Source organism: Chenopodium album, chromosome 20, assembly GCF_948465745.1.
Source record: "Chenopodium album chromosome 20, dcCheAlbu1.1, whole genome shotgun sequence".
NCBI lineage: Eukaryota > Viridiplantae > Streptophyta > Magnoliopsida > Caryophyllales > Amaranthaceae > Chenopodium > Chenopodium album.
Genome location: NC_137853.1, coordinates 34603732 through 34616276, shown reverse-complemented (window position 1 = coordinate 34616276; position 12545 = coordinate 34603732). Strand labels below are relative to the sequence as shown.

Here is a 12545-nt window from a genome sequence, read left to right as displayed (position 1 = left end):
TGTTAGTTGGTTAGGTTAATACACATAATTAGAAAAAATAAAAAACATTCTATGAAAAAGTAAGCAATTGTGACTATGATATTAGTATTGATTAAGATATTGTTCATTTCTTCACTCTATTGCTGTCTTTCCCTTGGACTCAACTGTTATTTGCCCTTGATAAGGTTGAAAGAGAAGACATAGTGAAAAGACAAAATTAAAAGTTAGATTATTGTATAAAAATAATTTAATGTTTGATTTTGGGTTGGTCTTTGAAGTAAAGATCTAATGAAAATATGAAATATTTAACCATTAAATAATATATAGAAACAAATTGTCAATAATAAAATAATAATTGTATTAAATTAAATTTGTGTATTGCATCTATATAATCATATGATAGAGAAAATTTACTCCGTAATATGGAGTAGGTGTTACTTATTTTTTTTTAAGTAAATTCTTTTAAAAATTTACTTGTATGGTATTGGAATGGGCTATAGCCCAACACGAATGGCTTATGAGGTATATGATGCCTGTTGTGTTGAACATTGTGACTAGTCTATATGTTGGCATGTTGCCAAAGCACAACATGAATACATGATAGGCACCACTAAAAACATAAACACGGCAAAAGTACTACTCTCTAAAATACAAAGTATAACCTTAACCATTAGGTTTGATATGATGTGCATATGAGCCGAATAGGCCATATGCCTAATCCCTCCTTTGAATAATTGATTTATCACGCGATACGACCCACCACCATCTGTAGATGAGTAGATCAAATCTCGATTTCGAAAAAGCCATAATATGTTGACAAATGGAACACACTGATTCTCCAAAAACAATAAAAATATGACCCCTTTTTTTTTTCTTTCTTTCTTTCTTATTGGAACTAACAACAGACGATACTCATCAGTCCTCACTCAGTACTTCAGTAATCAGTACTGAGTAGTTGGTTTATCAATAACAAACTGGGTCAATGCACTCACTATTGAAGAGGTAAGACTCTAAGAGCAGTTTTGTACATTGTTAAAAATTAGGAAATTTGGTTAATTTTGCTGATAAATCTTGCAAAAATGCAGATTGCATTGAATTTTTATGAAGAGATTTCACAATTATAATTGGGATTTTAAATCAGAGAGGGAGACATAAGAAATGGCAATCAGAGCTGACAGAAAAAATCATTTCATGTCAGTAGAGTTTGCTATGCAAAGAGAGATGAATTACAGGAAAAAGCTGGAAATTAAAGGTTCTGCCCAATCTCATTTACCAGAGGTTATTTTCTTGCTATCCATTCTCAATCTTTATTATGATTCGTATTAGCCGACCCCACTTATGGGATTAAGGCTTTGATTGATTATGATTCGTATTAGTTACTCATTTGTCCGGAATTAATTGTCACATTTGAATTGTCGATATGTAATTTGAAATAGTAGAGTCATGACTAATTTCTGGAGGAGGTAGTATTTACTTGTGTCATTCTATGTGTGTGTGGGGGATTGGGGGTGGGGTTTAACTAATTGAATCCAATGGTAAGTTGTAAGCGTTGTAACTAAGGCCATTTGTTCTTTCACCTTAGAACTGCTTATGTGAACTTGTTAACCCTTATCTGAACATATAAGAAATGACCTTGAATTGTTAATTGACTCGATTTTTTGACAGAATATATGTACTGAACTTTAATGGAGTTCTTGGTCTAAAATCGACGAGGTAAATTAAAAATGTGGTGATAGATTTGATATTTATCTCACATTTGATGCCAATGTGGCATAGTTCAATGAGCAAGATATTGAGCAGCCTTGTGCTGTTGATATACTAATGTCAGCAGCTGTAATTTCTCTGTACTTGTTGTGGCATAAGCCTGTTTAAGATGTCACATACATGGATAAATAGATAATGTATTGGTGTACTAATTGTGTTGTCGCGAGGGGGCTAGGAAGGGTAAGTCATAGCGTGTTTAGAACTTAATCTCGGTGTTGGAACTAAATGTATACCGCCTTACCTTAGGTAGAGGGATTCCTTTGTGCCGTTACTCACTTACACACACTTACACACAACAGGGTAAAAAGTAAACATGTTTATGAGGTTTGTAATTCTGAGTCTTGCTTGAACTTTTTACTTTTGTTAGTTATCAGAGTAGTTACTTTTTTTGTGCAGGTGCCAAGACCAACTCCTAGCCAAGATACAAGGGGAACACCTCGGCCAACTTTGAATTTGAATATAAATTCACCATATTTGCCTCAGAATCACGGTTCAGTACCACCTGCAAGGCCTTCTCCGTATCCATATCCCCCACATCCAAGACCAAGCCCAAGTTCATGTCCATCCCGGTCTGCTAATCAGCACCGGAATGGCCCTGTACCTCTTCCAGAGGGAATTTTCACATGCAAAGTTTGTCAGCTTGACTGCAAAACTGGCTTCAATCTACTGTCACACTACCAGGGTCAAAAGCACAAGGCCAAAGTGCGAGGTGAAAAGGGTAAGGAAGTTGATGTTGGATCAACACCGAGAGAAAATGAGAAACGACCTTACTGTGATGTGTGTCGGATCTGGTGTGCTGACGAGTATAATTTCAGGCTGCACTTCAGCTGCACCAACCACATTCTCAAACAGTATGATTGGCTGATGAAAAAAAGAATGGTCTTATAACACTGTATGATTATATCAGACAGTTAATGCTCTCTAATAATGCAATTTTAGGTCAGGTGAGGGAAGGACTAACAATATGTTTGTCATTCATCGTTCATTCATGAGCTTTATCCATCAAAGTTCTGCTGCATTTGAGAATGCAAATAAAGTGTCCTGTCATATGTATGGATGTTCTTTCCAGGATACTAGAAATTGTATGGTTCATTTGCTTTAACAATAAAATTCGTTCACTGTTTTTTGTTTCGAGTTTTAGTAGTAGCTACAAAGCTGAGGTTTTGTTTGGTACTCGAAGTATACAACTATAGTCATATAATATGCACATTGCACATAATGTCTTAAATTTTTTTTTTTTTCTGTTGCACACTTCATGGTGCTTTCAGTATAGTAGCCTTCACATCTTTGGTGTTTAGTGACCATCAAATTAGAAAAAAGAATATGTGCTCTTAGAAAACATGGCATTTTCAACAAAGATTACACTTTTAATTTCAACTATAACTGTACAAATACATTTGGTTGATAATAAATTTTGTATTTGTGATGGTACTTAACAGATATTAAGAAACATTTGAGTGACATAGCAACACTTGCACATTACTCTCATAGAAGTCTCTTAGTATGAATGTATGATGGACTTTTCACCAAATGCTAATCCTCTATTTTTTTTCCCTATACCTCAAAACACCCCTTATTATTTTCCACCCACATTTCTAATTGTTTAAGAGGCTTTCATACCCGTTATGAACTCGACACATCTCATCTACAACCAAGCTTCTCTCCCCTTCCCTTCTTCAATTTTTATTTTATTTATTTATTTTTGGTGAGTTGGTCCAATATGTGTGATTTATTGGGATAGGTTGAAAAAAATTAACATGAAATTCAACTTTTCTTCTACAGTACAAACCCATCAAGTGAAAAGACTAGAGTACCCTCACAATTGCACCATAGAATCTAGAAAGCCACTTCATACACCTTCTCATTACTGAAACTAGCTTAGTCTCCCCTCAAAAAAAAAAAAAAAAAAAGACTCAAATTTCATCATACTGACATGCTGTAATTTCCACCAAAAAACCTATCTCTCTGAATTTTCAATCCATTTATGTTCATTACTTCATATATCAGGCTTTTCATCAAGTCTAAATACTACTAAAGGTAAAAGTTTCTTAGCAGCTCCATAAATTTTACCATTTTTCATAATTTCCAAGCAAAAATCTGTGTTACATGCATCAAAGTTATGAACTTTCTGTTAACAGTAAATCAAAATCACTTTTTTTTTTCATCTTCTGTTTGATCTGTGGTTGTATCCGTATGTTTAGAAAGTTAAAGTTCCAAACTTTTGAGTTTTTTTGCCAATATTGTGCATTGTATGAATGTATGATTGAAAAAAGGTTGCATTTTTGCCTTTTTGGTCTGTTGCAAATTTGCAATAATATTACAGGGTATTGTTAATATTCAGTAAGATTACAGGGTATTGTTGAAGATTTGAAGGGTATTGTTAATATTCAGTAAGATTGAATGATATTCTGTTTTCGTTTTAATTTCAAATATTACAGGGATATTAGAGAGAAAAATGGCAGCTGATAGGAAAAATTATGTGATGTCAGTAGAGTTTGCAATGAAAAGAGAAATGACATTCAGGGAAAAGCTCAGAGCTGAAGGAAAATTTGGTAGTATTACTAACATCTGTTCCAGGAATGATCCTTTGCCACCCAAGGTAACAAATTACTTGTTAAGAGATATAAAATATCGGAAAATATACGTGTGATATGAGATATCGGAATATATATCACACGTATATTTTCCGATATCTCATATCTCTAACATTACTCCTTTCAGTCTGGAGTTAGTAAACACGCTTACGAGCCGATAGTATAATTTGAACTAGTAATGTGACGATCAAACTCGAATAAAAGGGAGTATTTCTTCATGTTAGTGCACGGAGTGCTTGAAAATTGAAGGAACAAATTTTGTTATTATGCTTCATAACAAGGGTTATGCATAGATTATCAACTTCACTGGTTGTTTAAGGCCTTAAATTTTAGATATCAGCTTTATCAGCTGCATCCACATCACTAAAAATTTTCAAGTGTTTGAATACTTACGGAATAGTATATGTAACTATTAATTTCAGGCCGAATGGGGTATTTGGCGTGCATTTGATGTATAAGATATTGACTATACAATGGTTTATGACATTAAGCTTACTAATAAGAGATTTTTTAGAGATTATTTAAGAAGAAAATCAGTGGATTGTGCTTATGTATAGTTATTATCATATCAAAGATCATTCATAGTTGCCCTGAATCGTTGAATTATTAGAGAAACAAACATAGCAACTCGAGTTCTTTACTCTGATCAATTAAGTTTTCTGGTTGACTAAAGTGTTTTTAAGCTTAATTAATTATCTTTTGTTCGAGTATCAAACAGGTGTTAGCACCAAATTCTAGCCATGCTCCAAGGGCAATTCTACAGCCTACTCCAATTGCAAGTCCGGGTCTGTCTGTGGCACCCACCAACAATCCTACTCCGCGCCCATATTTTGGACCAAGACCAGTGCAAACTCTGCAGCCAAGGCCTAACTTGCAGCATCATGGACCAATTACCGGCTCAACACCACTTCTGAGGCCACCTCCATTTCAAGGCCCTCGTCTAAAACCAGGTGGTATTCATCATCATGGTCATTTGAAGAGGAAGAAACCAATCCATCAGCAAGTTGAAGCAGAAAAATATTACTGTGAGCTTTGTGATGTTGACTGCACCAGCGAGTTCAATTTCAGGATGCACTTCAAGGGTCACAAGCACAAGGCCAAACAGCGAGATGCAAACAGTAAGAAAGTTTCTGCAGGTGGTGTGTCACAACAGCAGGGTGTAAAACAGCATCTATACTGTGAGTTGTGTAGAATTTGGTGTACAGATGACAACTCCTTCAGGCTACATCTTGAAGGCAAGAGCCACATCCTCAAACAGCATGCTGCCGGGAAATTAAAAAATTAAGTTGTGATTGGGTATTACCATTGCTCAATTGGTTAATGCGGTTATTTGGACATACAATATATACTTGGTAGTGTGGTAGCTAAGTATAAGATAGTTAAGAGTAAACTCGAGGCCTGTTTTCTACGTATGGCTTTTTTTAGCTGTTAAGCTGCAATTCAGTGCATATTGAAGCTTTATTTTTATGGAATCAAAGGTTCAACTGTCCTTAAATGAATATTTGCACCATGTTCATATCTTTTCATTTTCTTCTGTTTTGTTTTTGCACCATGTTTATGTAATCATCATATGACTTATACTCTTATGACAATCTCCACAAAATTTAAATTATAATAGGAACATTCCAAGACTCCAAGAGCCTCCATTATCGACAAGAAAATAACATAATTTTGGTGGCATCTTTTCTCTTGTTTACTGAACAAAGGCACTAGAAAAAGCTAGCATTTGTACTATTTATAAATATGTAACCATCTTGGCCATTTATCATAAAGATATCTGGTTCTAGTACATGGAGGACAAAGGATACCTCTGAAGTCTGAACTCACACAATTAACATGTAATAAGCTCATGACTTTAATTTGCAAGTAGCTAAAACAAAAATAAGTTCCTCAAGAATAGCCTCTACATTCTTCCTCTATATAATACATATGCACTGTGATCCTACTACATAGACAGTCTCTTCTTCCATATCTTCCTGGTAATCTGATTTTGACTGTCTTTTGAAAACTAAAATATGGGTAGTGCAAGGGGTAAGTATGAGATTTCAGCTGAGCTAGCAATTAAGAGGGAGATGGTATATCGCGGACATTTGGAGTTAATGCAGCTGATCAAAAGCACTGAAGCTAAACAAGTCCCTGCACCTTCTAATGTAAGAAACCTATGTTACATATATTTCATGTTAGTTGTATTGGTTATTTCATGACATGATTTTGCCAAATCTGACTCATAACTTTGCATGATTAAACTAGTTACATAATTGATCAACAGCTTTTCTAACCCTTGCAGCCAACTTCAGGGCCAGCTTCAAGGCCAACTTCAGAGACAACTCAGACAAGGCCAAGCCAAATTCCAAACCCAAGGCCCAAACTAAGTGATAATTCATCACCTAATCCAACTCGAAAGCCAGGCTCTTCATTCTCAGTACCATGGCCCAAAACAATGAAGAACCCGATCAAACTCCTGCCTCGAGTCCCAAGGTCCATTTACTCATCTCAGGCAGGCCCAAGTTCAGTCCCAAGGCCAAATTTCACAGCTCATACAAGCCCAAGCTCAGTCCCAAGACCCAATTTCTCATCTCAGACAAGCCCAAGGCTAGCAGGCTCACGTCCATACATGCCTCAAAGCCCACGTCCATCACTTCCATGGCTAAAGACCTCACGCGCTGGCCCAAATACAGGTCCAAGGCCCAGTTCACTATCGACCCCTTCTGGCCAGAGGTTCGAGCCCACTATAGGCTTAAGCCACAAAAGAAAAGAGGCACCTACTCCTACTCAACAATTTCATACTAATCACAATAATAATGGTGAGGCGAGGAAGTTATTTTGTGAAGTTTGTGAGGTGCAGTGCACTTCTTTTCCTAATCTTCGGATGCATCTCATGGGCCAAAAGCACAAAGCTCAGGCGATGAAAGGCAAAGTAGTCGGACAAAGCATGGAAATCGAGACTAGACTGTACTGTGATTTGTGTGACATTTGGTGCATGAATGAATTTTCATTGAAGCAACATGTTAGTGGCAAGAGCCACACCCTCAAACTGCATACTGCTGAGAGGAAGAATAATTGAAAGCTTAGCCATATTTAATTTTTGGTTGACAATGCTTGTGATTTTACTTTCCCTTTTTAGTTAGTAGTCTACTTTTATTTTAACAATCTAAGTGACATGTTCATGTTATGTTTGTTTTTATTTCTTTTCTTAGAGGAACATGTTCATTTTATTTTGAGCTATAAGATTGGACACTTCTTGATTTCCTGTAAACTATAGTCTTACAGGATTTTTCAAAGTTTAATGCCCTTTTTTTTTTTTTTTCCCTTTGTAGTGTTTCTGGATTCATCCCTAACTAATATTCACCTTACATTATAGTAGTAATTTATAAAGTTCCGTAAAAGTATAATAGTTTATGATTGAATTTCAAATATATATATTTTCATTTACATAAAAAGATGGTGTAACAAGATAAGTCGATAATTATACAAATTCAATTAATATTGTCATATCATTAATAAAAAGATAACGACGGATAAGCCGATAAGCACACAACTAATTTCAGACTAATGTACGACGGGCTCAAAAGGCGTATATATGCACGGATGCACTAACCAAAGGCTTTGAAACTTTCTCATGACTATCTAATTAAACAACTTACTAATCAATCCTAAATTTTCTTTGACAAGCAAGTCTAGTTTACATTCACGAACTTGCTTTTACCCAAATATTTTGTTACTTTGTCAAAAAAAAAAAGTTATTAAAAAAATGAGTATATAGCACTGTAAAACTGCACAAAATCCCCAATTTTACAACTCCAAATGTCCACTGCACTCTCCATAAAAAAACCCTTTCCCTCCAAATCGAATTTTCATCAATTCCCACCAAAAGTTTCGAAATTTGCTTGGTTTAATCGCAAAAACCTTCAATTCCCAGAAAAATTCAAGTTCTAGGGGATTAATTCTTGCATCTTGCACCGCTAGTTTCTCAATCTTATGCTACTGAAGGTAAGATGCTCTAAAACCCTAATTTTTTTTCCTGCAATTTGTATCTGATGCTTTGATCTTCGTTTTTAGTATGCTTTTGTTAGATTTGAGTAATGCCCATTTCTTAATTTTTCTTGAATTCATGATTATGGTGTGTTTTTGATTGTTATGCTTCAGTATCTTTGATTTCATGTATCGGTAGTAGAGCAATTAGGTTTGTATTGGGTATGTTTTTATCACGAATTCATGTACTTTGTGAGCTTTTTAATTGGGGTGTAATCGGAGCCATATAGGATAGTGATGTAGACGGGATTTGATACATTGCGAGTAATTTAGATTTTCTCCACTGCAGATCAGTTGTGTATAAATTAGAGCAAATGTTTTAGATAAAGTCCTGATTTATCTGGTTTTTGCAATGTTGCCTGATTTTATGTCGATTTTGTTCTATGTTGTGCATAGTTTTTACGTTTTCTGTATGCCGGATATTTACTGTATGTTTTCAATTTCAGCATGTCTCCAGTATATGTAGACTATAAAATGTAATGTTGTGTGGCTTCTGTTTTGTACTTAGTGTTGTATTTCCATTTTAATGGTGTAGGTGTCATGGATGGAAATATAATAGCGGTCGTAGATCAAAAGAATGGACTTGTTGAATTCGATACTAGTAATAGAAACAAGAAGAGGTCAGTGGCCTGGGATCATTTCGAGAAGCTACCTACTGAAAGCAAGAACGAAGGTAAAGCAAAATGCATACATTGTGATGGTGTTTTTAGTGCTACCCCTAGGAGTGGAACGTCTCATTTAAAGCGTCACGTAGAAAGGTGTGCCAAGCGTGCAGCAATTGATGTGCAACCTGTCTCAATGGATTTTGGGTTCAGCGAGTTTGAAGGTAGTGGATGTGGATCTAGTGTTAAGCTTGGGAAAAGGGTCTCAAAGGTTTGGCATGAGTACGATTTATTTCCATCTCCTAATATGAATGATGCAAAAGCCAAGTGCAAGCACTGTAAAATGGTTCTTTCAGCAGCTTCCAAAAATGGGACATCTCACCTAAAGCGTCATTTAGACAAGTGTCCAAGGCGTGTGACTTTGACTGGTAACATAGAACAATACTTCCTTTCAAATGAGAAGCTAATAGAAGGAAACAGTTTAGATAAGATCCCCAAAGATGAACCTACATCTGGTAAATTGAAACACCTATCAACAATTGGTGACAATTTGGCTGAAGGAAGCAAATCCACAGAAAATAGCCAGGTTGATCAGGATGAGCTGCAAAGATATATATCAGTCTGCATAATCAAAGGTGCTCATCCATTTAGCTTTGTGGAAGAGAGAGGGTTTAGGTCTATGATGTCTAAAGCATGTCCACAATTTAAGCCATTCAGCCGGGCGATTGTAAGAAGAGAAATGTTTTCTATGTATATGAGGGAAAGGGACAACGTAAAAGAAATGTTAGCAAAGGCTCCTGGCCGCATATGTTTGACAGTTGGTAATTGGAAAGCAAGAGATACAAAAGATGAGTACATATGTGTTTCTACACATTTCATTGATGAGCATTGGAAGTTGTTGAAGAGGGTTTTGTGTTTTAAAGCTTTAGCACCCCCATATGATGGAACTTACATTGCAGATGAATTGGCATGTTTATCATCTCAATATAACATTGAATGTAAGACCTTCACCATCACAGTGGATGAAGCTTCTTATGACGAGTCAACAGTTTCTTCTATTAAAAGAGGTCTTTTTACGAAGAATTCTCCTGCTAGTGGTGGTTCCTTTTTCCAAGTTAATTGTTATGCTCATATATTGAACTTTCTTGCACAATCTGCCTTAAAGTTGGTTGATGATATTATTGATAGGGTCCGTGAGTTGGTTAAATATGTCAACAAATCTCCGCTTCAGAGGAAGAAGTTCTTTGATCTTGCTGAGAGGATGTTTGAATTGCAAGCGAGGAAAAGGTTGAGCCTTGATGTGACGCTAAGATGGAATTCCACATATAAGTTAATTGACCGCACCCTATATTATAAGAGTGTGTTCAAGCATCTTTTGGACTCAAAGCAAGAGCTAGGCAACTTGGCTCTTTCTAAAGAAGAGTGGCAAAAGTTGAGCATTATTCACAAATTCCTAAGGGTTCTTTATGATGTAACTCGCTTGTTTTCAGGCACCAATGGTCCTACAGCAAATTTATTTATAAAGGGGATGTTGAGGGTTCATTGCCGTATGATGGATATAGTAAAAGGTCCAAACCTATTCTTAGCTCATGCTGTTCAAGCTATGCAAGCTAAATTCGATGACTTCTGGTGCGAGAATAGCTTGATTTTATCTTGTGCTGCAATTTTAGATCCACGGTACAAGGTAAAATTTGTGGAATACTGCTATATGAAACTTTTTGGCCCGGCAAATTTTGAGGACCGTGTTAGTAAAGTTGTAAGCACTCTCTACTGTTTGTTTGCTGAGTATAAGCAACGATCTATGCATTTTTCCTCTACAGCTGTGGGGTCTTCTAGCATGAATACAAACTTTGTTGGTGGAGATGACGAGGGAGACATGTTTGGAGACTATGATCAATTTCTGAGCTCTACATCAAGATCTCATGGGAATAAGTCTGAGTTGGATCTTTACTTGGAAGAGCCAAGTTACGAATTAAATTCTGACTTAGATGTTCTGGAGTTCTGGAGAAGAAGCTCAATGAGGTATCCCAATCTCTCATTGATGGCACGTGACATTCTATCTATACCTGTTTTCACTGTTAATGCCAAGGAGGCATTTAGCTATGGGAGTAAAACCTTGTCTTCTGTTCAAAGTTCCGTTATGCCCGAGACACTTCAAGCTTTATTATGTCTTCAAGATTGGCTAGGTGCAGAAGATAATACCGGTAATTATTTCTTTGTTATTATTTTGAATTATGAATGCAAGCTGTGAAGTTAACTTTCCTTTGAAACTTTTTATGCAGATGACCAAACTGTTACAGCTGAGGATCCTAGTGGGTCCAGTGAAGATGCTGAATATGATGATGATGATGATGATAGTGTACTTACTGATTCTTTCTAGGTGCTTGCGTTATCTCCTTTCTCTGTATGCACTTAACAGAATTTACCAATCTCTGTGTGCTTACATATATGTGTTTTGCTTCGCTTCAGGTTTTGAGGTAGTCTTGATGATCAAGGATCATTGTTGCTTATCTAGAATTGCTCTTCTCTCTGTCTTCTTGTAGTTGAGTAGCCGTTTGTGCAGTATGCGGTCACATTTTTTAGGTGCAAGGCTCTTCCTTTTTACTCTGGAACAATTATTCTCTGATGTATATTCTTCTTCTTGCTACTATCTATGCAAGGTGTTAGAATGTTGAGCTTGTGAAACTATTTGCTATTGTTGTAGTCAGAAATTAGCATTTTTTTATTAGTTGTCTATGAAATGATTAGATGCTGTTCTACAGTGGTTATAATACACACCTGGTTCTGAGGTAATAATATAATTTACTTATTGCATTTCACAATCTTTCTCTTGTCCTTTATCTTTCTTTCACAAACATCAGTAATTCAGTTCTGAATGCCAATGAATATAGTTGGTTATTGAATGCCCATTTGCCCAACATACATTACCATCTGTCTAGGTTTGCTATGCATGTTCTAGATGTGTTTTGTGCCTTTTTTGACCTACTACCTTTTATGTGAGACTTTCTGCAATTATTAAGTCCATACTGCTACCTGAAGTTTGTCTGTACTGCATGATGCAGTCACAGGCTTGAATGGACAGCTGTTCTGTCACCCCCCCCCCCCCCCCCCCCCAAACACACACATACACTCTAACAGGGTGCCTCATCTTGCCCTACAGAATATAATTGTGAAAATTTTGAAGAACTCCGGTGACTGGCTGAGTTTTTCTGACTCACCTCGTTATCTTTGTAAATTATAATAGGTTGAACTGGTTTGATTTTACAGAGTAAACATTAGTAATAAGAATAAGGTGAAGAGAACAAAGCCTTAGTGACACTTGTGTTATACCATAGCGTTATTAAATTGTTGCATTTCTTCCTTGGCATATTTGGCACTTTTCTTAATATGAATGCGTCTCACATATGAATTATGATTCTGCAAGTAGGCATGGCATGTCACAAGGAACTCATTGTCTTGTCTGTAATTATTCCCAACAGTTCACTGCTTCTTTTTTAACTAAATGAGTGGATTTAATATACTGAGGATTTTCTGTTTCAAAACCGCTGCAAGGTCTTTTCCGCCTGACAAATGG

At 36.2% G+C, this 12545-nt stretch overlaps 3 protein-coding genes across 4 annotated transcripts; all 3 read left to right on the top strand.

The window, feature by feature from the left end:
- The first annotated feature begins 784 nt into the window (after positions 1–784).
- LOC145598880 (uncharacterized) lies at positions 785–3004 on the top strand. 2 transcript variants are annotated; one of them, XM_081655280.1, is made up of 3 exons: positions 786–981; positions 1065–1257; positions 2140–3000. In XM_081655280.1, exons 2-3 carry the CDS (start codon positions 1138–1140, stop codon positions 2629–2631), a joined length of 612 nt encoding a protein of 203 aa, XP_081511406.1. In that variant the 5' UTR covers positions 786–981; positions 1065–1137; the 3' UTR covers positions 2632–3000. The 2 variants fall into 2 exon arrangements, with proteins under 2 accessions (XP_081511407.1, XP_081511406.1); XM_081655281.1 differs by having other exon boundaries at positions 785–1257; positions 2140–3004.
- Positions 3005–3438: 434 nt separating this feature from the next.
- Positions 3439–5727, top strand: LOC145599450 (uncharacterized). Its single transcript, XM_081655833.1, has 2 exons — positions 3439–4342; positions 5056–5727. Exons 1-2 carry the CDS (start codon positions 4199–4201, stop codon positions 5620–5622), a joined length of 711 nt encoding a protein of 236 aa, XP_081511959.1. The 5' UTR covers positions 3439–4198; the 3' UTR covers positions 5623–5727.
- A 2416-nt stretch (positions 5728–8143) lies between these two features.
- LOC145598150 (zinc finger BED domain-containing protein RICESLEEPER 2-like) lies at positions 8144–11732 on the top strand. Its single transcript, XM_081654460.1, has 4 exons — positions 8144–8327; positions 8905–11175; positions 11254–11351; positions 11441–11732. The coding sequence occupies exons 2-3, from the start codon at positions 8910–8912 to the stop codon at positions 11349–11351; spliced, it is 2364 nt and encodes a 787-aa protein (XP_081510586.1). The 5' UTR covers positions 8144–8327; positions 8905–8909; the 3' UTR covers positions 11441–11732.
- The last annotated feature ends 813 nt before the right edge of the window (positions 11733–12545 follow it).